Here is a 26,095-nt window from a genome sequence, read left to right on the forward strand (position 1 = left end):
TTGTGGTTTCCCATTCCTCTGCTTTAACCAGGTCTGAAGACTCCACTGCATTCACGTGCATATAATTCTACTTAGAATGTGGTGCCTGGAACAGGGTTTGCCATGTTGAAGATCTCAGCGTTTTGTTTTTTAAATACAAAAGAGACTATTTCTACTTGCCATGATCACAGAGAAAAGGACTATTTCTTGAAAAATTCTAACTGGAAAGGAACTAACAGAAGCGTTGAAAATTAGAGAAGCAGCAAAAGTGGATACAAAACTGACTCAGGGCGCAATCCTACACTGTGCTGGAACAGGCAAGCCAAGAGACTTGTACTGTACCTAGTGCAGGATAGGGCCCCAAGGCTGCTCAGCCAGAGGCAAGGGGAAACTTTTTCCCTTACTCCCCTGGGTAAGGTGCCTTTTCCCTAATGGGTCTCCTTAGACTTGTGCCACCTCTTGAGATGGCACAAGCCCGAAGAGAGCGGAGCAGCTTGAAGCCACTCCAATCTCCCTGGGAACAGGGGTTGGGATTTGGCATAACTGCCAAATTCCAGCCCTGTCTTACGTTCCCCATCCGCCCGCCCCGTGGGCCACCCATTGCCCTCCCCCCCACCCAGGAATGCCTCCCTTCCACCCACCCCAGAGCCTTGCATTGGCCCAGCCAGGCTGATGCAAGACTCGCAGAGGAAGCCACCATGGAGGCCAGATTCAGTCTCTGTGTGTTGGCGCACCTCTGTGCGCCAACGTGGCTTACTCCAGAGGAGGCTCAAGGACTTGCACTGACCCAAGTGAGGGCAGGATTGCACCCTCAGTCACACTTCCTCTTACTGCACTTCCTCTTTCTGTACTCTGTGAGGAGAAGCGCACATACATGCAGGCTTGCTGTCTGTAATTTACACAGTATTTCAGTTTTAAGATGATAAACTGACCCAGTCTATGGAGTACCCTATTTATATTGACTGCTATGATATGCTGTGTTAGCTGCTCTAAGAACACTTGTGCTGAAGGGCAAGATACAAATTGCATGAATAAATAACATGATGTGAAAAAACTTCACTGATATATTGCTAAATGGGTGGCAATTGAAGCTATAGTTAAATTCTAAAAAAAAAATAATAGCATGCCAGTGCAGTTGATAAATGTCTTTGCTTTAATAAGCAGACTAGCTCTATGCCTGAGAATTACCTAACTATCTATCTTGCTTGCCAGCCTAAACTGTAATTGAAAATGTTTTATACTGTTTCCCCTGTGGAAAATGGTTTAATAAAACTTTAATAACTACCTGTTTTAGTCAAAAACACCGTACCCCCCTTTTTGACATTTTATAGGCTACCAAGACATGTCACAATATACGGTTAAAACAATCAAATAAAGCAGAAAAAAAATCAAGCAGATTCAGAAGCTAATAACACATGTAACTAAAATCAGTCAAATACTGCCAGAGGTCTTGGCATAAAAAGTTTTAAATTAAACAACAACAGTGTAGGCCAGTGGTGCTGAAAGAGCTCATAGGAAGTAAAAAGGGCCATTTCCCCCTTAAGGGGAGTGGCCCGGGAATGGGTGTCCTGGTGGCACTGCAGCAATTGTGGTGCTGTGGGGACCCAGAGGCTTGTCTCCCCACGTGGGGGGGGGGGCCTCGGAGACGATCCAGGAGGCCCGCAGCCCCCTCTGCGGGTCTCCCCCAAGCTTCTTCTCACTCTGATCTGTGGGTCTTGAGCACACTTCTGGTTTTCGCACAAAAACTGGAAGTGTGCTCTGACCTGCAGATCCAAGTGATAAGAAGCTTGGGGAAGGAACCTCAGAGGGGCTGCTGGCCTCCTGGACCTTCTCTGAGGCCCGTAGACCCCTCTCCTGGTAGGGAGACAAACCCCTGGGTCTCCACGGCACCATGATCGCTGCAGTGCCGCCAGGGCACATTGCCCCTCCCAGTCCCACCAAAACCTACCAGCAGTTCTCAAACTCCTGGAGAGTATTCAAAAGTATGCATGCAGCCACTTTTCCATATTAGGGGAAAAAGCCCTATTCCCCGTTGCTATCCCAACTTGTCTCTGAAGAATGGGGCACCCTGTATCAGGACCTCAGAAAAACATCAGGCAGATTCAAGCGGGGAGCAGCTTGATACATAGTAGACCCAGGGCTCAATCCTGTCCCTGCCAGCCCAGAGACAGCCAGAGTGTGCAGCGCAGCTGACAGAGTGCACACTGCTTGCTATGGGTGGGGCCATCAGTCAGCCCATGAGGTGTAAGTAAAAAACTTTTTTTTACTTATCTCTCCATAAGCTGCTGGGTCTCTTTGGACCTATTAATTCTGACTCCTGGGAGCAGAACTTAGCTGGGAAAGGTGGGATTGGATCTTAAAATGTGCAGCTGCCACTGAGATTCTCCCCTCCTGCCAATTTTAAATCATGCACTTTTCTCTGCTGTTGTGCCTCACCAGCATAGAAAATAGGTTTAAGAGACTGATCTTCAGACTCCCTGATCTATATCAACCCCACATACTGTAGTTCTGGGAACTGGTATTTAGAGCCCAATTCTATTTGTTTCCCACCCATACCTCCCACCATTGCAAGGGTGCCAAAATGACTAACGCTGCATCCTGCGGTGGAGGGGCAGCATTTGTTCCCTTATGCGGAAGCAAGTCTCCGCAGTGTGGAGAGGAGTCTGCTTAGACTTGTGCCAGCAAAATTGCTGGTACAAAACTGTGTGGACTCACACTGCAGGATCAGGCCCAGGAAGGAAGTTAGGATTTGGCAGCTGCTGCTGCTGCTGAACCTGCCCCCTTCCCAGACTCAATCCGCCCATTCCCACCACAGCACCTCCCCATTCCTGCTGTCCCCCTACCACCATCACTGCCTCATTCTGAACCTCCCCCTACTCTGCCCTGCCTCCGCTGATATCCTACCTGCCTTGGCAGGCCTTTGGGGATTCACTTCACAAAGCTCTGGCCTCCCAGCAAGGCAAGTTGCAAATACTCAATTCTGCCTACCTTAAAGAACAGCAAGGAAGGGCAAAGACTAGGCACTAAGGACACTTCCAGCATCTAGGAAGGAAAGAAACATTTGCTAGGCAGGAAAGAGAGATATCAAGAAAAATACCAAGCAGTCACCTTTGGTGATGTTGACCTCACGGATACTATAACCTTCTCGCAACCGTACAGAGACGATACTGATAAGGTCAGCATGCACCTCCTTCTCTGTATGTTTCTTCCGCCTCATAGCCAGGGCAGGGTTGCTGCTTGCAGAAACAAGGTGTTCATTGAACAATCTGTGCTGGGATACTGCAAACAACAGGAGGAAAGCATTTAACACCACATGGGACACCACTCACTCTCCTTCCCCCCAACTGGAGACCCTGAGATGCTTTGGGATGGTCACCACCAAAAGCAAAATGCAGGAGTGGAACTCCCTCATTGGTACACACACACATCTACAAGCTCCTAGAACTTCACCTATGCTATGAGGGGAGAAATGCTTTCTAGACTCTAACACAGTTTTTGATGACATGAGCTGAGCTGCGGTTTCCACTCTCTAGAATTTACTGAAGGGGCATATTTGGTTAAATTAACCAGTCTGACAAACGGACTATGTAAACTACATTTGATAAGTATAACTGGAGATATAATTTCAAGAGGGACACCTCCCTAGAACCTCTATGTTGCATTATTTATCAGTAGCCAGCAAATTTCTGGCACATTCTCATTAACATTTTGCAGAGACTTCATGGTTCCTCCATAACCAATGCCATTTGAGGCAGAGCAAGGGTTGAAAAATAGGAATTTGAACATTTAGCACTGGTCAAGACAATTTCCTTCATCATTTTCTTGTGCACATGCATGGATAACGTCACTGTGGAAAAGTGGCAAACATGGTGGGGAAGGTTCTCCATCAAATCCACCAACCAGAATGTTGCCCCAGAATGGAAAGCAGGTTCTGAAGTGTCCTGCAAGGATGTGAAGTGAGGCAACAGAGTCCCCAATGAATTCTAAGAGCAAAATCTCTAGCCTTTTTCACTATCTTCATAATTGCATTATTTTGCTTAGTTCTGTACAGCTCGTAGTTTTTGAGGAGCAAAGAATAACTGACACTACCCCCACAGAGCTGTCAGTCATCCCTACACCTCATGCAAAACCCAACATGTTCATTATCCTAAAAAGATCTTCACCACATATTGAAACCTCTCATGCTAGTTCAAGTTCTTGTCTCTTTAGTACAGGCAAAGACAAAAGCCCAGGAAACACTCCCTATTCCCTACACCACAGTTTCCCAAACGTTGAGGGAGCTTTACTCCTTCAGTAAGTCTTTGTGGGGAAGGGGCTAGGGCAGTGATGCAATCCCGCATCGCAATGGGAGGTGCTTTCACTTACTTAATGTAGGTAGGGCTGCTGGAGGTTGCAGGAGGTGCAGGGAGCCCTGAACAGCCCTCTGCAGTGTTCCCATAGGCTTGGAAGCTTCAGTAAACATGAGTGCAAAGCACCTCCTGCAAGTGCTTTGCACCCACTTTTACTGACAATTCCAAGCCTGCAGAGGGCTGTTCAGGGCTCCCTGCACCTCCTGCAACCTCCAGCAGCCCTACCTACATAAAGTAAGTGAAAGCACCCCCCTTGCCCCCCCATAGGGACACAATCCTAGGGATCGCTTCCTTGCCTCTCCCCTTCCCCTGCCCCTTAAAGGAATGGGGAACTTTTATACGAGTTTGAGAACCACTGCCCTACACAGTAAACTCACCACAGTAATACTCAGGATTCAAGGACTCTCCACTGCGCAGAAAGGAGTACAGCAAAAAAGCTCTGTGGTAGACATTCAGATCCAAACAAAAAGGCTCCACCTCTGGACACGTAGAAAGATACGTGCCAAATGTGGCCATGGCAATGAACTTCATGAGTTCCACGTTGGGGACATGACCAAAACTGCAATCATAGGAGTAGACTCCCCCAACCTGTGGGAGAAAAGAAAATGCACACAAAAACTGATTCTTTCTCTGGCAGAGTTTCTGTCTCCTATGGCATAAATATCACCATTTCAACCCAGCTCTTGGGAGCCTGTGCCAAGGCAGTAGGTGTGAAAAAACAAGCTTCCATGCATAAGCATACTCTTCATCTGCCCCAGGTTCCAAAGTGATAGAGGTGAAGAAAAGGTTGCTTACATGTTTCACAATATTCAAAGTAGTTATGAATATTTCGCATACATCTATAAATATGCAATCATCCTGATCATTTATAAATATAGGCATGCTTTGTACACTTAAATTTACATTTTTTAAAAAGCAAACCATTGCCATTCAAACTAACCACCCAGACAGAACAGATTTCAACATCTGTTTCAACTTATTCCTCAAATGACTCTCTCCTGAACCTCAGGAACTAACATCCCAAGATTTAATCTAGCCACTAGAGAAAGTTATTACTCATTCTATCCACATAAGTTGCTCACTGACTTGCTTTTTTTGTGGGTGTATTAGTCATTGAGTGGTTAAAATTTCACTCTTGTTCTGAAGTCCTGAGGTTTATCCTTATTGAGGGATTGGCGTCAAGCGCTCCAAGTACGCACTTTTCTTGAGAGCAAGAAACTCCCTCCAACTCCGTGAGCGGGCTTACCTACTCTTTGCAGATCCGCCAGTATGTGGGAGGCCTCTCCAGCCTCTCCACCAATGGGCCAGCAGCGTGCACTTATAGAGGCTGCTTTGCAACTGCCATAAAGCAACCTCCACTGTTGCAACACTACATACACAGGCAGGGGAGAGGGACAGAATTGGGCTGTAAATGATCAACAGTTGACCATGATACTGTTTTCTTATTGACATACATTTTTAACTTTAGTGGTTGAGATTGCAATCCTATATACAATTACCTGGGAGTAACTCTCACTGAACTCAGTAGGACTTACTTCTGCATAGACATGCATAGGATTCACTGTCTGTGCTCCATGTCAGGACAATTTAACAAAGTTCTGTTCTCAGATACTTAGGTATAATCAGTAATGTAAATCAGAATTCCCAATTCACCTGTAGGCATGCAATGAAAAACTGAACCGTGCCTCAAGAGCAAGTGGTAGCTTTCTTTCCAAGACATTTACACAACTGAGGCAAATACCCCAGGAATGCTGGCCACCCCAGGCAATTGATTAGTTTGCCTCAAAGGGCTAGGCTGGCTCTGTACATGCACAACTAAGTTATCATGAGTACGAAGGAAGTTCAATGTCTGCCATCCATCTACTCCCATAGCACCTGAACAAATGAACAGGCCACAGTGCCACTTCGCAGTTGGTTGAGCAGAGTCTCGCAGACAGCTACATCTGGAACACTGGTGACACCATCCGTGATCACAATAATTCCTGTTTAGAGAAAAACAACAGCAAGCATTAGCAGCAGGTGAGTAAGGGAATACAGGAACTACATTCCTGTACACCATGGAATACAGGAACTACATTCTCAGGTAGACATGCCGTTCTGATGGAAGAAGCTGGGAAATGGTTACTTTGGTCTAAAGGAAACATTAAATGACTGTTTCCTTAAAAATACATGAGGATTATACCGCACAAAATTCACTCCTAGTGACCCATGTTCTAGTTCCTTAATTCACTCACATGTGACAGATGGTCTTTGGGTTGGCAACAAAACCAGTAACCCACATTTCTATTGACAATTTCACCGGAAGGAAAGCCCCACAGGCTAACCTGCACTGGAGTTAGAGGGCAACAGCTGCAGCGCCAGAATTCCCTGCCGAATCATGCTGACAAGCCCAACATCAGCCGTGACCATGGAGACTCCCAACTTTCTCCCCAAGTGCTCCTGAGGGTCACGCAGTTGCTCCTGGTTAAGAGAGGACAAGTCCACCTGCAACAAGAAGCCAAAATCCTGTCAGCTACACCCTTGTATCTTATCACTCAATTTAGGCGCTTTAAGGTCCATGGCATACCAAACCAACTAGTAAAGCCTCTTCTCTTTTTATTCCTTCTTCTGTGTAATTGCCATCAAGCAAGCTCTGTCTAGGAAGAACTGTGTGAAAGGCAGCCAGGACTGCCACTGTCATCAGGGGGAGATGGCAACTCTCTGAAGCCCACTCCTGTGAGGAATGACTATCCAGACACATCTTTGCACTACCAAGTAACTAAGCTTAAGTATGTGAATATGAATAACCACATATTGCACAATGTATCCTCCTGTCTGATTCCTTCTCCTTCCTCCAATACTTCCCTTGAGTCAATTTTTTATTGTGAGCTCATTGGGACAGAGACCTGACTCCTCAGTATTGCTAAAGTGATGTGTAAGTGAGTGATGCTATATAATTTTTGGCTCAGGGCTGGAGTATTTGAAAGATCATCTTCTCCGGTACAGGATGGCTCATCTCCTGAGACAATCTCGGAGGGACCCTCCTGTGCCTGCTGCTGCCTTCTGAATAAAGACTGGCAACAGTGAGGGGGAAGGCCTTCTCTGTAGTGGCAGAACAACTCTGGAATCTCTCCCAAAAGAACTAAGAATGTTCCCCTCTCTGGTGGCCTTCCAAAGGGGACTAAGACCTTGCAATTTTGCCAGTTTTCCTCCCCTTAGGTGTATTTTTGGTTGGCTTCTCCCTCCTCTCCTCTTTGAATCTGGATTTTGTTATGGGTTCATTTATTGTCTTGTAATTTTATTGTTATTTTTATTGTATTTTAATTATGGTAAGCTGCCTGGACATTTTATTTTTTAAGAGGATAAGGCAAGTTACACATTTATTAATTAAAATAAACAACAACAACAAGAGTTCCTATATTCGTAAGGGCTCAACAAGTGCCTCCTGGGTCCAGGCAGCCAGACTGCTAAAATTACCCAAAGAAACGCATGAGCACTGCAGCACAGCGCAAAGTGTCATTCTCTGATCTTCCAAACCTGTCATTGTCCAAAATCCCTAAAAAACAAAAACCAGAAGGAAGTCTGCTGTCCTCTGAAGTTAGTTCAAAAGCAAGCCTAGAACCTCAACCTTGTGATCTTACACAGTGATGAGTACATAGCAGCCACATGCCTTCACACTAGGAATTGTTTGGGATAATCTGAAAGCTCTAACTTGTATTGTTAGTATTTATATCAGCTACACAGCATGAGGCCTGCAGGAGAAAAGCAGAATCAGCAAAAGATCAAAACCCATTCCCTATGCTTGTGACAGCAGGCAGCCATCTCTTTCATGTGGGAAATCCCAGTCATCAACTTTTGCTGCCTGCCAATGTCAATGCATGCACAGATAGTTTCAGGCACAGCCCCTGCCTGAGGCCAACCCTCCAACAGCCTCACCCCCACTCCCAGTTTCAGTGCTGTTGTCAGCTGTAAGTACCCTGGCTTCTATCTTCTAATCTAAGGTGAGAAATGGGCGTTCTGCATTTGTCACAAGCACAAGAACAAACTGACTTCCTTGTAGGGCCCTAGAAAGCATTCTATGGTGATACTGAGAAAAGCTGTACCTCTCTCCTTGGAAAAAGAAAACATGCACAAGCATTTCTTTGAAATTTATTCTTGCCAAAAGTCTTGCAAGTCTACTTAAGACACATGCAACTAATGAGAATTACTGCTCATATTGCCCAAGTATGTGCTGGCAGAAGACTTTTGTTATGAAGGTTCAAGTTTGTTCTGATAGGGACCTGAAGAAGCCTCCCATTCTCTAGCCAATACACCTCATTTGCCTTTTGGCCTCAAGAGCGATCTAGTCTGCACATTCATTGGACCTTCTCTGCTGAGTACCTATGACTTGTGTGCAACACTACAGTAGGATCCTTGAACTCCAAGCTGCATGAGGAAGTGCGGGCAGCATCAGTCTCTGCCCAAGTGCCTCCAAGCTTTGTACTCAAACAAGACATGAAGTGTCATCCATGTGCCTATGATAATTTAAAAATCACCTCCAGGCAACCAAGCAGGGAAACTGTAGAAAACCGGAATAGATATATTACGTTGCATTTATATAATGCTTTAGGCTACTCAAAACATGATGTGCATACATTATCTCAATATTCCCTTCAACCACCTGGTATGGTAGGCCAATATTATCCCTATAATATAGGCCATAATTATTTGTATAAAGCCATGTAAGGAGTTCATGGCAGATTCTATACTAGCATTTCTTCTGTCTTTTCAGCCTTTCCATATCATAAACAAAACAGGTTCATATGGGCTAGTAAAGAATTCAATGGACTACATTTGTGTGTGTGCTAAAACTGTAGAAGCGTATTTCCCAAAAGTCAACTGCTCCAGAAGTTCTTCTCTTTATAAAAAGACTCTGAATTTCACCTCTTTCATCCTCTGTGCACTGCTCTTCTGTAATGCAGGGATGTGGACTCACCTCCCTGCATTACAATCTCTGCACATGAACTGGAGGTTGTCCATGACTTTGTGTACCTTGGCTCAACGATCTCCGACACTCTTTCTCTCGATACCGAACTAAACAAACGCATCGGTAAAGCAGCTACCACGTTTTCCAGACTCACAAAGAGAGTCTGGTCCAACAAGAAGCTGACGGAACATACCAAGATCCAGGTCTACAGAGCTTGCATCCTGAGTACACTTCTGTACTGCAGCGGGTCATGGACTCTCCGCTCACAACAGGAGAGGAAACTGAACGCTTTCCACATGCGCTGCCTCTGATGCATTCTCGGCATCATCTGCCAGGACAAAGTTCCAAACAACACAGTCCTGGAACGTGCTGGAATCCCTAACATGTATGCACTGCTGAAACAGAGACGCCTGCGTTGGCTCGGTCATGTCGTGAGAATGGATGATGGCCGGATCCCAAAGGATCTCCTCTATGGAGAACTCGTGCAAGGAAAGCGCCCTACAGGTAGACCACAGCTGTGATACAAGGACATCTGCAAGAGGGATCTGAAGGCCTTAGGAATGGACCTCAACAAGTGGGAAACCCTGGCCTCTGAGTGGCCTGCTTGGAGGCAGGCTGTGCAGCATGGCCTTTCCCAGTTTGAAGAGACACTTTGCCAGCAGTCTGAGGCTAAGAGGCAAAGAAGGAAGGCCCATAGCCAGGGAGAAAGACCAGGGACAGACTGCACTTGCTCCCGGTGTGGAAGGGATTGTCACTCCCGGATTGGCCTTTTCAGCCACACTAGACGCTGTGCCAGAACCACCTTTCAGAGCGTGATACCATAGTCTTTCGAGACTGAAGGTTGCCAATACTGCACTGCTCTTCTGCAGGCCAGGTTCCAAGGATGGACTGATAAGTGGGGAGAAGCAGGCCCATAAGCTGAGTGGGTAAGAAGCAGGAAAACCCAACAAACTCATTCAAGCATCAGGGAGGTGCAATAGTCTTCTCACCTGAGTTTTGGGCTCATACTGTTGCTGGAGCATCTCAGACACTTTGTTTTCAAAGATGCATAGCTGAGTGTAAACTTGCTGCAGGAAGGTTTCCGTTTTGGTCTCATCTAGCAGACAACCCTGGAACAGCACCTGAGCCAGAGACGGTAAAAGTCTTTATTCATTCCAGTACATGTATTCTGCTATATAGTAGAGTAGGAGGAAACTAACAGAAATGCAGAAATGCTATAGCAAATCAGTAATCAACAGTCAAACGCATGCAAACTCTCTAGAACAGGGGTGCCCAAACCCCTACCATGCTTCCCGATCACCCTCCCCCACTATAGCATGCAGCACAGCCCATTTTCATGTAGCTGTATGCTATGGCAGGGAAACCCATAGGATTGGTCGGTTAATTATCTTCAAGATACTTTATATAACACTGCTATGTGGCCCCCAAAGCACAAAGTTGATAGCTGATGCAGTGACGTCAGGAGCCATATGGTCTGTATAACTCTTCCCACCATTATCTACTAATACACATAAGGTCAATAGCTTCAGCCAATATTACAACCTTGAAATGTTGATACCACCAAGTTTGCATTAATCAGCAGCATAATGAGTTAACTGGTGACCTCAACAATAAAACTCTCTAGATCAAGGGTCTCTAAACTTTTCAGCTGAAGGGCCGCATCAAATATCTGGCCGGAATAAAATAAATAAATATAAAATTTAAATAAATACATTTGAGATTGAACTTGGATAATGAATAAACGAATGGGCTCATATGTCCAGGACTTTTCCAAGCACGAACAGAGCCCAAGAAATAAAGCACACACTTAAATGGACCCTCATTCCACTACCCCACAAGCACAACTCTGGTTGTGTTGGTCAACTGGGCCAGATGCTCTCAGGGGATCAGAGTCTGGTCGTGGGCTGGACAGAGGCTCACCGCGGGCGACACCTGGTCCCCAGGCCAGGGTTTGGAGACCCCGGCTCTAGATTAAGGGAATGGGATATGATGGTGGACAGGAATAATTCGTCTGCCCTTGCAACCTCAAGTCTTGCTTGCCATTCTGCTGTACCTTCTGCTCCCCAGCACAACTTCACTTGGCTTCCTACTCCCATCTCACAGTGGGAGACTGTGACCCAACAGTAATGTGGACTAAAGCAGGAAACAGAAGGAGGAGCAGAAGGAGGAGCAGAAAGAGGGAATACAGCTGACACAACGTGACCTACAACAAAATTCTGCATTAGTATTCAAGGCAGTTTACTATGTCACAATACTAAACAACAACATTATATATATATCTAGCCAGCCTCCAAGCCAACATTAGCTTCAAGGCACACTGGATTTCTTAAGGGCTTTGTTTCTGGCATCATTGTTTTGCTCCAAGATCAGCAGAACCTTGGATTAGTCTTGCAATTAGGCACACACATTTAAGAAGTAAAAATATGCCTTGTCACCTGAAGACAATTCCCATCCCACTAAGCGACTGACTCTTCCTCTCCTGGATGACTGAGGAAAACAGAGCTGTTGCAGAATCAAGGAGTCCTGTGTTGGGCTGCAAGGCCCAAGATCCAGTGGCGATGAGCTCTGCCCCACTCCTGCCTTGCTCCCTCCCCTCGCCATGCCTCCTCCTTGCCCACTCCCCATCCTTCCCCTGAATGCCTCCCTCCTCACCTGTTTGTCGCGTGGCGGTTCAGGTGAGAAGTCAGGAGGTAGACCGTGGGCCCAGTGTCAGAGTTGGCCCAACGTGGGCTCGCTCCAGCACTGGGCCTGCAGTAAGACTCACAAACGTGACTTATGGCACATTTGCGACAGTATGCGCCGGCAGTAAGCAAGCGCACCAGGCCTTTATTTTGCTTTCACAGGCAACAGTCTACCTTATCAAATGGATAAAACAGCAGACGATATGTAAACACACTGGTAGGCAGTTCCTTCTTATTAGCTAGATTTAAAGATAGTTGGAATATTCTTTAAAAACATGCATGCCCATCCTTGTAGCTGGAAGGCTAGGTGAATAAAGAACTCATATGTCAGCAAACAATTGTTGGAATATTATGCAACAGAAAGACAACTGCTGTTTGTAATAGGAGAATCACCACTACAATAATTGTCTTATCCCAATACATGCAACCAGGGACAGAAAAGTTGGAAGGAGATAAGAAGAAACCCAACAAACCTCACAGGCAACATCTCACAATCATCAGAGTTGAGTATATTCTAGTATTGTGATTGCAACCACAAGGAATCAAAGCCTGGGGAAAAGTTGGCAATCAGAAAATTTCAGATTTCTTCTCCCACCCATTAAAATTGTAGCCCTTATGTCTGTGAAGGTAAGTTTGAAAGTGCATGAGCAAGACCTACTGAAATTTCAGGAGGCTAAATAGCTGAGAGGGATTTCTAGTCATTAAATGATTACACTGGTTTTTCCTGCATAGCTTGTCTCAATTTGACAGAGGTTCTCAAACTTCTCTGGTGTAAAACTCCCAAGGTAAGTTTCTTTTTTTTTGGGGGGGGGGGGGGAGGAGGGAAGGCAGCAACATGATCCGCAGGATCGCGTCCCTAATGCGGGGCAAAGGGGTTTTTTGTTAGTCACAGAGGGCTGCTGCAAGGTCCAGGAATTGTGGGGAGTCCCATGCAATCCACTGCAGGGCTCCCTGCGTCTTAGAATACTGTAAATAAGCAATCGCAAACCAGTTTGCAGTCATGAAATTGGAAATGGCTTGCAATTGCTTATTTTCAGTATTCTAAGACTTGGGGATCTGTGCAGCCCCCCCCCCCTTAGAGAAGCGATCCTGGGATCGCGTCACTGCTTTCCCCCTTCCCCCACCCTTTTAGGGACCAGAGGCTGAGGCTCTCAGGCAAGGGCATTGTGACACCCCAGTTTGAGAACCTCAGCTTTATGACTAGCAGAAACAGTATACAAGATACATTTGAGTAAACTTGCTTCATTTGCATATAATATATAGGTTTCACGGACACCGTTTCAATGTATTTAGACACCCACAGTCTTTGGGGAAAAAAATTCATTTACAGCAGAGCTGAGTTATACAAAATGTTTTACACACACACACACACACACACACACACACACACACACACACACACACAGAGCCAAATAAAACAAAAGAAGCTACTGGTTATGGCCATTCAGAAAAGAGACACAAAACAAGAAAACAGGAAAAGAAGCTAAAGAGAAGTGTAATCAAAGAAGAAGAGAGTGGCCCCCAAGCCTTTAACTAGTAACTGAATCGGTAACTGTTCTCCTACTGATGGGGATGAACACACACACATCCACACCCACTGCTACTGTATATATCTAGCTCACACACTGTTGCTCTTCCAACAGATCCACCTGTAGCTCTACAGGCAGTGTCATGCCACACAAATGCATTAGTAACAGCTCAATCCTATGCATGCCAGAAGGATGCATGTCACTGAGTTCATTGGAGCTTACACCCAGAAAAGCATGCATTGGACTACAGCTTACATTTATCAATAACAGTGGGCTTTGTTCAGCCTTACCCATCTTGCATGAAATGACAGCATTATATGGCAATATGAGTACCATTATATGGCACTTTTAGCTCATAGCTAAAAGGATGCAAGGTTAATATTAGCAGACATGGCACAGCCCAAGTTTGTTAGCAAACTCCATCTACTGTACATGACATGACTGCGGCACTTTGAATGGAACTTCAGACACAACTGCAACAGTGGAATATTTGTCTGCAGTGGATGTCAGTCTTCTTTCCCTTAAGACCAATGTGGCTTAGCAAGTATCATAGGTGAGCCTAATCCAACCTTTCAATCTCTTTGTATGCATTATTAGGCCAACCTGCAACTATAAACTGAGTTTGATTTGCCCAACTGCCTGTTTGTCACATGAAAGAGCCAGTTCCTTACAATAGCCCTGGAGAACATTATTGGGAAGTAATGCAGGGAGGCTGCCTTCAGGCAAGGCCACAGTTCACAAAAGGAACGGTGGGTAATGAAGGCTAAAGTCATGAAAAGCATAAAGGTGAAAAGGAGAAACTCAGCAGAGAAATGTGTCAAATGAGTTTCTTTACTTATACTAGCATATGGAAAAAGATGGACTCAGTGGAATCACTAGCATGGGCACTGCCTGGGCAGGCGTCACCCCCCTGCACCACATGACACCACCTTACTTACCCCAACATAGCAACATGCAACACCTGGAAGTGGTTCAGCAGTGATGCAATGATGTAATCACCAATTACACTTTACATCACTTTAAATCATCACAGTGTTTCCAGGGAGCGCTAGCTCCAGTTGTTCGAAGCCTTGGGGGTAGGGCCACCCACCACCAAATGCAGCACAGTTCTCTGCTCAGCGGGGGCTTGGGTGGCACGCCTGTTACCCACCCATGCACGCTGTCTGGGGTGAACCACCCCGATTGCTACACTATCAGTTTTAACCCAGCAGGAGTGTTGCTGGCCAAACTAAGTGTAACTAGGAATCTCTTATGGCTTAATGGTCTACAGGACCTGAATGATTCTGGGAAGTTCACATACATCTCCCCTCTGGGTTCTAGTGTAATAGATTAAATGATGATTCCATCCTCCATATTACTGCATGTCGCAGAATTTCGGGTGAGGGAACCCATGTCTAGTGACCATCTGCCGCTGATTTGCCATTTTGATTTAGAATTTAACCCTTTGAGACAAAAAACGCTGGGATCTATGAGATGCACTCTAAAAATCCTCCCAAAAATCCAGCCTAACCACACAAGTAATCAGAAGAAGTTACTCAAGACAGTATTAGGGGGCACAGTGGGATCTATTTTATCAGACTTAGCTGACCCTGGTGGAAAGATTGCACTGTTTGAGGAACTTATCGAGGACATAGTGGCGTCCTTGGGACAGGCACCAAAGCAGCACGAACCTGGGCACTCTCCTGACTGCCAATTCATGCTTGACAAAGAATGCCTTGCCCTAAAGGCTAATTGTAGGAAACTTTATAGGGAATTCAGGGACTCGGAGCAAGCAGTGATGCCTGCCCAGTACTTTACATTGAAACAACATTTAATCACAGCTATTAGAGATAAAAGAAGGACTTTTGTTCAAGATCAATGGAATTATCTTTTGCAGGCCATTCGATCAAACAATAGCAAACAATTCTGGAAGGTCATGGCGGGGGCTTCTCGAAAAGAAGTGCATAATCCATCAGTGATTCCCCATCAGACCTGGCAACAGCACTTTCTTGCGGTTTTTTATGAGAGCCCTAGGGTACCCACCTATCCCAATGGGCTTGCCCTTGACAATATACCCAAGTGGCCTCCAGTCTCCATCGTGGAAATCTTGGAGCTTATCAGTCAATTAAATCCGCGTAAGACACCTGGCCCTGATGTACTACCCCCTGACCTGATAAAAGCCCAGCCAGATTTGTGGGCTCCTCTTCTTGCCCAACTCTTCACCATGGTGAACCATGGTGAACCAACAAAAAACAACCCAAATACCTAAGGCCTGGTCCAAAGCTATTATAGTACCAATTTTTAAAAAGGGGGATACAAGAACACCAGGAAGTTGCAGGCCAGTTAGTTTGCTCTCAATTATCGGTAAAATGTACGCAAAACATTTATTATCAAGATTATTGGATTGGATCGAGGTGAACAATATTCTGGGCCCGGAACAGGTAGGTTTCAGAAAGGGTAAATCCATTTTAGATCACTGTATGGTCCTTTCTCATCTCATTAACAAACAGCTAGCCCGGGCTAATGGACAGCTCTTTGTAGCCTTTTTGGACCTCAAGGGCGCTTTTGACACAGTGGTTAGAGACATTCTATGGCATAAACTTTCACATATGGGGATGGACAGATGACTCCTCATCCTAATTAGGAAGCTATATACAGATAATAGCTGCCAGGTTAGAGTCTCCCTTAGAGGTAACCTCTCAGAGCCAATCCCTGTTAACAAGGGAGTGAAGCAGGGCTGTATTCTTGCTCCAACCTTGTTCAACTTATTTCTAAATGAACTCAATACTCATCTTAAAGAGATCAATGCTCACAGCCCTAAATTTGGCCCCAATCACATCCCGCTCTTACTATATACTGACAATATGGTTTTACTGTCAACTTCGAGGGTAGGTCTGAAATGTTTGATAACTGGCTGTATTGACTACCTAAAGAAAAATGAGCTATTTCTAAATTTTGATAAATCTAAGATAGTAGTATTTGGCAAATCTTGGAAACTTCTCTATTGGTGATTCAAAGGGAAGGTAACTGAACAGGTAAGAGAGTTTAAATATTTAAGGATCTATTTCCATCACAAGCATTCTTGGGTGATGCATCGTGAAATGGCAGCAAATCTAGCCAAAGTTTCGACCCAAGCAATCTTGCGTTTCCATTGCACCAGGGGTAACTCCTACATTCCTGCTGCACTGTTGGCCTTTAACGCAAAAACTATCTCCCAGCTCTTATATGGAAGCCCTGTCTGGTCATCGGCCTTCGACTGCACAATTGAGAGAGTGCAGGCGATGTTCTTACGTAAGATACTAGGGGTGCCACGTTGTTTAGCCTATGCAACTCTTTGTTTGGAAGCTGGCCAACACAGAGTGGATACCCTGGCATGGCTTAGGACTTTTAGATATTGGCTCAGAGTGTATCACCTGTCAGATCAAGATGGCCTGATTTGGGTCCTCTTACCCGATCCTCCTCTCTTTCCAAGCTTAGCTCTTTTGGGTAAGAAAATCTGTTCTATGGGACTCTCCTTAGACTTGCTAGGATCAGGCCTACAGAACCCTGAAACAACCAACCAAGGCTCTTTGACATCGAGCAACAGGACCTTTATAGCAATGCCCACAAAACCTGCTCTCCAGTACATCTCCATCTTGCTATTCTACCTGGAAGGAGGCCTAAATATTTTGACTTCTTGGAATGCCCCCAAGAACAGAGGGCATTTACCTGAGCGGCATGCAATGTCATCCAATCCGAGCAGTTATTTGGCAGATATAGAGGCATTCCAGCTGCAGATAGAGTTTGCCCATGTAGGATGGGAAATTTAGAAACTCTTTCCCACATGTTATTATATTGCACACTATACCAAGATCTTCGAATATGCTACTTAGCACCAATCTTGGCCACTATCTGGGGTTGGGATAACCAGAACACAATTATATACATACTGGGTGGGATTAATGAAGAGCTTTCTGGGGGGGGGGGGGTGGCCAAATATATAAAAATGATTATTAAGAGACGTATTACTATGTTGGTCCCAAATGGCTGAATTGATGCAGCAAGGCCTGGTTGAAGGTGAACTGTTTGATTTATGTTGCCCTCCAGCCAATTTTGTGCTTTACACTGTTTGTATTTTAAACATGCCAATAAAGGTTTCTGGTCTTGTCTACACTATCAGTTGGATTAACTTTGATAAGCTTTTTCTTCATTATAGAGGGTTGCAGACTCTAGACTATAGTTGTACTCTGTGCAACACTTCCTAGCAGCAAGAAGTGGGCAACCTCAAGAAAATGCTGCATTTTATCCTCAGTCTCAGAGCTAGCCTTACCGTGAAGCAAACTGAAACAATTGCATAGAGCAGCAAAGTTCAACAGATGGCCCGAAGAGCCCCAAGTTTGTCAATTTGATGACCTCTCCAGCCTTCCACACTGTTGGGGCTCCAATCACTGAGAGCAAGTTGGAAGAGGATTGCAGCAGCCCTCTTCCTCCTCTATCACTGCTGGAGGAGGAAGGGGGAAGAAAAAGCTGCTGCAGCTCCAGTTCATCCCTCCCCACCCACATGGTGCTTATGAAGCATCAATTTGGCAGGAAGAGATTATCTAGAGCCATCCCCCTTCCCACAACCTACAATGCCCTAAGCATACAGCCTCCCTCCTCCATGCTGCTTCTGTTGCAAATGAACAGAAACAGTGCATTCTTGGTACCCAAGATGCTCATTTGAAACAGAAGTAGTGCAGAGGAGGGAGACTGCACTTTAAGTTTGGGGGGGGCAAGGGCATCCCCTCCCTGCCTATCATGGGGTAGGGCAGCACTCATTTGCTTGTCTTCCCTGTAGATAAGGAGTGGATGAGCAAGCAGACAAGAGAGTGCCCCCCCCGCTCCCTCTATGGGGTTGTAAGAGCACACAGGTGGCAAAACTACGGAGGGGGGTATTCAGGCATTGGAGAGGCACAGGCCACCCCTGCTCAGCCCCTATCACAAGTGTTCCTGTTCATGGCTCCACTCAGCCTCAGACACAGTGTGCTCTTTGAGGCTGGAAGGAAGGGAGGCAAAGACACACCTATTTTTCTTCCCTTTCCCAAGTTCTGAAAATGTTGCCTTCTGTACTATATAACATGAAACCAGTTAGTCTTCTCAGGGTTAGCTGCCAATCCAAAACCTGAACACTTCATTGATAGCAGGGCAGCTGGCAACAAAGAGAGAAGTTTTCTGGACAGTAGGAAAGGGAAACATTCTTTTTTCTGTCACTTGAAACTACCTGTATTATTATTATTATTATTATTATTATTATTATTATTATTATTATTATTATTATTAACAACAGTATTTATATACCGCTTTTCAACTAAAAGTTCACAAAGCGGTTTACAGAGAAAAATCAAATAACTAAATGGCTCCCTGTCCCAAAAGGACTCACAATCTAAAAAGATGCCAAGGAATACCAGCAGACAGCCACTAGAACAGACAGTGCTGGCGTGAAGTGGGCCAGTTTATAATACAAGCAGGGATGTCTTCAAACCTCATGACATCCATGTATTCCCCTGCCCTGTCCCCACCTCAGGGAATTTTAATACAAACTTTAGAAGCTCAAATGGACCAATTCCCTTTCTTCTCCTCCCATCTCGAAAAGTATTTTTTAAAATACCTTCAACTGGTATCCTCAACATCCTGTACATCCTAGAACCCCAGAGGTCCTTGCTGGGCCACTTCGGCAGACTTTAAATATTTATTTTCCTTTTAAATAATACACAAATAAATATCTGCATATCTAGGGAGTCCCCAAAGTATATAGAAACCACTATCTTAGTGGTTCCATTTCACTTCCAATGATAGGCACTCAACCATGCAAGTTCAGTATTAAAGCAAATAATTACAGGATACCTCAAGCTCCCTATGCAAGGTTATTGCTTGCAGCTAGGAAATCAATCTCTCAAATGCCGGAGAAACAGAAGATCTACCTGGTGTGTCTGTAGGCCAATGATGGAAGAGTATGCTTGGATAGTGATGAAGATCTCAGGTTGGTAGATAATATCAGAGCCTGGGATTTGAAAGGGTTTTAACAGCCCCACTAAGCACCGGGAAAGGGCATAGAATACTTCATCAAAAATTATCTCTCCTGTAGAATCATCCTAAAGAAGAGAAAATAGAAGGAAAATTAAACCTTCTGCCAGACTTATGTCTTGGAGACATACTGAGCTGTGGAAAAGTGGGATAGAAATATTTTTAAATAAACAAGCATTGTATGCTGTATTTTGAAAACTCTTATAAAGTGAACATACAATACTCTCAGTTCTAGAAATCACTGAGTCAAAATGCCCAAAAGTTCATGCATGATCAGGATACAAAACAGTTCCTAAGAGCTCTTCTTGAAAACAGATATCATTCTTGAACAGACCTAGGAGGACAAAACACTCCTAGCACAAGAGAAAGGAAACCGGTCACAGGAACACACAAGCAGTATGAACTCTGTTGCACACTCACCACAATTCCTGTAGAAGGACTCAGATCCAGTTCAATCACAAAACGGTACTGGCGTGCAAGGAAGGTGACCTGTGTGGAAGGCACTAGGAGGTAAGGCCTGGGCTGCACAGGCTCATCAGGTTGCCAGCTGTTTGGCAGTATGCTGAGAACATCCAGTTCACTGTCTGATTTCACCTTCAAAAGAAGGGAAAACCACACAACTGAAAAGAGGGAGGTCTAAAAGCAAACTAAAGCAAATGCTAAGTAAAAATCAAGTAGTCTTTTCCCATTTTGCTTCCTGAAGAGACATCAACTGAAATAATTCATACTTGCCCCACTGGTGGGCTCGTCGTTCAAAAACCAGTCTGTAGAAACTCACTTACCAGTTCTGATTCAGGTAGTGCCCATATAACTTGATGCAGGCGATTGAGAAACCAAGCCAGGCGCACATTACGTGAAATCCGATAGTCCTTCTTCATTAAGAGGAAGACCTGCCTAGCCTCCTCTACCTTGAAGGAACAAAGAAAGAGAACTGTCATCTTGCAGGACTGCAAAAAGTTAAGGACACCAATGTTGTCCTATAATTTGTTAAGAAAGCCTTTGAAAGGACTGGATTTTTTTTAAAAAAAATTTTATTTTTCCATAAACACATAAACAAACGCACATACAAAAACACATACATACAAACATTGAGGTTGCAGGATACCATATACCAATTAATTAATAATTCATTCTACCAATAATTTCTTATATCTCTTAATATAATCAAAAAGAAAGAAAACAATTATAAAAATAAATACATATACAAAAAATACATATTCATTTCTAAAAACCCTGTATTCATATTCTGTGTACTTCACCATTTCATCATCATAATTATCTCTCTCCTTCTTTTCCCATCATTCTTTACATTCCTTCTTTCAATAAAATTTTAAACTCTTTTATTAATACAACTTATTCTAATACAAATTACTACTAACATCATAAATCTAATTATAAACAAATCTACCAAACCACTCATATATTACATATCCATTACTTTCTAAACTTAACTTTCTACTTTCATATCATTTCCCCATCTATAAAATCCAAAACAATATCAAACAAATTTAAAACTAGTTCATCAAAATTGACCTATAAAATACCTAGATATATTTTTTCTTCTCTCAAATAAATTACACCACTACCAAATCATGTCATTATCTTGAATAGCAATTCAACTCTCGCATATCATCTCTAAACTTTTTCCCCCCTCTCTTTTCCATCTTTTTTTCCTGGTAAACTTCACAAGAATGTCTCTTAAGAATTCATGCTTTGATATACATCCTCTTCTTAGTCTTCTTATTCCTGCCAATAAATCCAGATCCTGGCCGGTCATCTCCTTCTCTTGGTCAATCTCTTGGTCAGCTATGCTTATTAGTTGACATCTCTTCTCGGTTCTGGTCCAATAACTTTTGGGTACTTAGAATTAGAATTGTCTTTTCAAATTGTAGATCATTATTCTTCGTTGTTGTAGCTTTAACTTCCGTTTCATTAAGTTTATTTATCTGTTGGCTTAGGATTTCCACGCTAATTTGGATTTGTAAAGTTTGGATCACTTGTTGTCGACTCATATCAAGCAAATATTCCAGCTTTTGTTGTATTAAATTTTCCCAATCTGTTCTTGATGAATCCATAATTTTCCCCTTGCAGTTTTCTTTTCGTCCACTAGATGCCATAGGCAATCACTTTGCTATGGAATGCAAACATTTAATTTCCCAGACACCGACCAAACAATAGTCGACTCACAACTCAATGATAAGAAGTCCTTCCGCAATCAAAATAGTCCAAAATCCAACATCCAATAAAGTTTATATCTCATACATGGTTGCAGATTTGTAAATTTATATTGATAAAATTATACTTCATAAAGTGCCAAAAACTCAAATGTCTCTTCTCAGATTTAAAAATCAACGGTGAGGTGGAGGAATCCTCCCTCCCTTTCTCCTTTTCCCAAAGTCAGTTGTTTAAAGCCGGGATTTGCATAACACAATCAGCACTTACTTTGTTCTTCCAAGTATCTTCTTTCATTAGATGGTATCTCCACAGGGGTTTCACAGTTATGCCTTGAACGGTCAACTCCTGAGAAGCAAGCCCCCACCCCCGCCGGACTCCAACCTACTCAGGTATACTGTCAGGATGACAAATCCTCTCCTGGCAAAGTCATCAGATCTCCTAGATCTGCAGATTAGAGGTGAGAAACAGAGCTCCAAAAATCATGCCTGTTCAGTTCACTGCATTCGCCCCGCCCCCCTGAAAGGACTGGATTTTAAAAAGAAATTCAAAATCCTCACACAATAGTACTAGCTAGGACAGTACATAAATATGGGTAGCCCAGTAACGAAGTTCAAAACTAAATACTCAGTGCCACAACTAGCTAAAATTCTCAGGGAATTTAGTCTACCCAAATTGTTCTGTCATACTGCCAGAACAGAATGAAGATTGCATCACTCCACAACTTCTTTAAGAAACGAAAGAGCAAAAAATACAGAATAGGGAACATGGCATTTTTGACTGGAGCTGCCATTGTGTGACAATTTACAGCATGATCCTAGACATGTAGGATCCGGGTAGATGGGACTCGTTAGCCTGGGAAGGCAGCTCATCTGAGAGAAGGAAAACTCTGATCCCAAACCTCCACTGCCTTGTGGCTACATGCAGTTATGGAAAAGGCTTCAGGAGGCAAATCGAGGCAAAATCCAGAGCCGGAGCCCCTGAGGCAGTTCATGGCTGAACACAGTCACGTTCTGGCAACTCCTGCAACACCGCTGGAACCAACCGTATTGGCTTCTGCCTTTCCATTGGACCATTTCAGCAATGTGGAGAGGGGGGATTTGCTGCATGGGTTAACAGTCTATCCTCCATATCTAACTTACCCAGGCTTCGCGCACTGGAGAGGACACTGTTCCAGAACCACTATTCAGAGCACGATACCAGTCTTCTGAGACTGAAGGGTGCCAACTGTCCTACACATGTACACTCACAAGTCCCCAGGTTGCTGAAATGGAAAAACTGACATACCTGGCAGGCTAGTAGAAAAAGACAGAGAATGCGACTGGAGAAATTTTGATGTAGGACTAGGAGACAGATTCTTTAAAGGGAATTACACTAAGACTGCAATCCTGTTTACACTTACCTGGGTACAAATCTCATTTAACTCAATGAAGCTTACATCCAAGTAGGCATACATAGGACTGTGCTGTAATTTATGAATGACAATTTATTGATTTATCCTTTAACTTCAAAGGCAGTATACCTCTGAATATCAGTTGCTGAGAAGCAACACTGGGAGAAGATGACTACCTTTATGGTAGTGAGCTTTTCCAGAGACGTCTAGATATATAACTGGTCACTGTGGAAGGCAGGATGCTTAACTTTATGAACTGTTGTTCTGATCCAGCAGGGCTTTTTAAAAAATCTTCTCATGCACAATCATACAGTATTTTAAAGATTTTGTGAGTGTTTAATGTTATTTAATAGCACATGTTGCTCTTCACAACCACTCTCTCTTATCCTCACAACCACCCTGTGAGGTTAGACTGAGACAGAGTGACTTGCCCATGGTGAGCTCCACAGCCAAGTGGGGAACTGAACCTGCGTCTCCTAGCTCCTAAGGGTTCCATAATCTAACCACCATGTCACACTGGCTCTTTGTGTTATCAGTTTTTTTTACTTTATTACTATTATTATTATTACTATTATTATTAATAACAATATTTATATACTGCTTTTCAATGGAAAGTTCATAAAGTGGTTTACAGAGAAAATCAAATAAATGGCTCCCTGTCCCAAAAGGGCTCACAATCTAACGTATGCAAAAGAACACCAGTAGACAGCCACTAGAAAAGACACTGCTGGGGTGAGGAGGGCCAGTTACTCTCCCCCTGCTAAATAAAAGAAGAGCACCCACTTGAAAAAGTGCCTCTTACCCAGTTGGCAGGGGTTATTACAGTGTATTTTCTCTTTAAACAGTGGGGGAAAGTATGTTAATCACTACAGTTACTGTAAATGTTGAAGGCTATGTAATAGACTATGTCCACATTATTGCAATGAATTATTTCTTTATTCATAATAAAATTAGGATACATGGGATTGTAGTCTGACAGTTCTTGGAACTGTAATATTTGCACATTCTTAGACAAAAGGTGGACCAATAAACATATCATAGTACCCAATTTCTTACAGCATTACCAATATTCCTCAAGAGTGCCACCTTACTGTTAGAGGCAGACTACTGGGTTGAATGACTGTCTGAGGGCCCAATCCTATCCAGCTTTCCAGCGCTGATGCAGCCATGTCAACAGGGTGTGCGCTGCATCATGCAGTCAGGGGTGAGTCATGGAGGCCTTCTCAAGGTAAGAGGTTTGTTCCCCTACCGCGGGGCTACACTGCAGTTGCACTGGCACTGGAAAGTTGGATAGGATTGGGCCCTAAGTCAACAAGTCTTGCTTAATGGTAAAACACACAAGGGATAGAGCTGCAGGTTAACTTGAACATATGCCATAAGCATCAACTATCCCAACACTGTGTACAAAGAGAGTATTAGGACGACATGGTGCAGTGACACTGAGTCCAAGATACCAACAGCCTTGAGGCACCCATAACTAAGCATTTCTCTTGTTTACTCACAGCCAAGAACATACATTTCCCCTACAACTAGGATTTATCTAGGCAGAAGTTCTCTGGCTGGCTGAGTGGACAGGGAGGGTGGTCAACTCTTCCTTGATGGAGGGGATGTTACCACTTGCTTTGAAACGGGCAGTGGTTCGCCCCCTCCTGAAGAAGCCCTCCCTGGATTCCACTGTGTTGGATAACTACCGGCCAGTCTCCAACATCCCGTTTCTGGGCAAGGTAATTGAGCGGGTGGTGGCGTCCCAACTCCAGAGGGTCTTGGATGAAGCGGATTATCTGGATCCTTTTCAATCTGGCTTCAGGCCGGGCTTTGGGACGGAAACCGCCTTGGTCGCCTTGGTGGATGACTTACGCCGGGGACTGGACAGGGGGAGTGCGTCCCTGTTGGTCCTGCTGGACCTCTCAGCGGCTTTCGATACCATCGACCATGGTATCCTTCTGGGCCGATTGGCCGAGTTGGGAGCTGGAGGCACTGTTTTGCGGTGGTTCCGCTCCTACTTGGAGGGTCGGTCCCAGATGGTGGTGCTGGGGGATGCCTGTTCGACACCCTGGCCCTTGAGATGCGGGGTGCCACAGGGCTCAATTCTGTCCTCCATGCTATTTAACATCTACATGAAACCGCTGGGAGAGGTCATCCGGGGCTTTGGAGTGGGGTGCCATCAATATGCCGATGACACCCAGCTCTATCTCTCCTTTTCTCCAGACTCCAGGGTGGCGGTTGAGGGCCTGGAGCGCTATCTGGAGGCAGTGAGGATCTGGATGGGGGCTAACAAGCTGAAATTAAATCCAGATAAGACAGAGGCTCTCTTGGTTCGGAAATCCTTGATGCAGGTGCTGGACTATCGGCTTGCGCTGAATGGGGTTGCACTCCCTCTGAAGGAGCAGGTCCGCAGCTTGGGGGTCCACCTGGACTCGCAGCTGCTCCTGGATTCCCAGGTGGCAGCTGTGGCTAGGGGGGCCTTTGCTCAGCTTCGGCTGGTGCGCCAGCTGCGGCCGTACTTGGATCATGCAGACCTGGCCACGGTGATCCATGCCTCGGTGACATCGAGATTAGATTACTGTAATGCGCTCTATGTGGGGCTGCCCTTGAAGACGGTTTGGAAACTGCAACTAGTGCAGAATGCAGCGGCCCGTGTGGTTACTGGAGGTAGGCGGTTCGACTCTGTCAGTCCGCTTCTCCAGCGGCTGCATTGGCTGCCCATTCGTTTCCGGGCCCAATTCAAGGTGCTGGTATTGACCTTTAAAGCCCTATACTGCTCTGGACCAGGGTATCTTAGAGATCGCCTACTCCCGTACAATCCGGCTCGTCCTCTTAGGTCATCAGAGAAGGCCTTTTTACAAGTGCCGCTGCCTAGGGAGGTACGTGGGGTGGCTGCAAGAAATAGGGCCTTCTCAGTAGTGGCACCAATGCTATGGAACTCCCTTCCCCTTGACTTAAGAATGGCTCCCTCTCTTGAGACCTTTCGGTGAGGCCTGAAGACCCTTCTGTTTAAACAAGCCTTCTGAGTTCTCGGCCTTTTA

At 44.7% G+C, this 26,095-nt stretch overlaps 1 protein-coding gene across 4 annotated transcripts in view; it reads right to left on the minus strand.

Moving 5' to 3' along the window:
* The window catches only part of SZT2 (SZT2 subunit of KICSTOR complex), a 94,693-nt gene that overhangs the window by 67,156 nt on the left and 1,442 nt on the right, over window positions 1-26,095 (minus strand). For 3 of the 4 annotated variants that reach the window (XM_066625314.1, XM_066625313.1, XM_066625316.1), the window contains exons 2-9: window positions 20,287-20,412; window positions 19,925-20,098; window positions 19,402-19,572; window positions 10,263-10,394; window positions 6,653-6,812; window positions 6,204-6,310; window positions 4,706-4,916; window positions 3,088-3,258 (exon numbers count right to left, since the gene is read on the minus strand). In XM_066625314.1, coding sequence (XP_066481411.1) covers window positions 3,088-3,258; window positions 4,706-4,916; window positions 6,204-6,310; window positions 6,653-6,812; window positions 10,263-10,394; window positions 19,402-19,572; window positions 19,925-20,098; window positions 20,287-20,412 — 1,252 coding nt within the window. Of the gene's footprint in view, window positions 1-2,967; window positions 3,047-3,087; window positions 3,259-4,705; window positions 4,917-6,203; window positions 6,311-6,652; window positions 6,813-10,262; window positions 10,395-19,401; window positions 19,573-19,924; window positions 20,099-20,286; window positions 20,413-26,095 lie in introns of those variants that run through there. The other variant, XM_066625317.1, reaches the window with a different exon arrangement.

This window comes from Tiliqua scincoides, chromosome 4 (assembly GCF_035046505.1).
Source record: "Tiliqua scincoides isolate rTilSci1 chromosome 4, rTilSci1.hap2, whole genome shotgun sequence".
NCBI lineage: Eukaryota > Metazoa > Chordata > Lepidosauria > Squamata > Scincidae > Tiliqua > Tiliqua scincoides.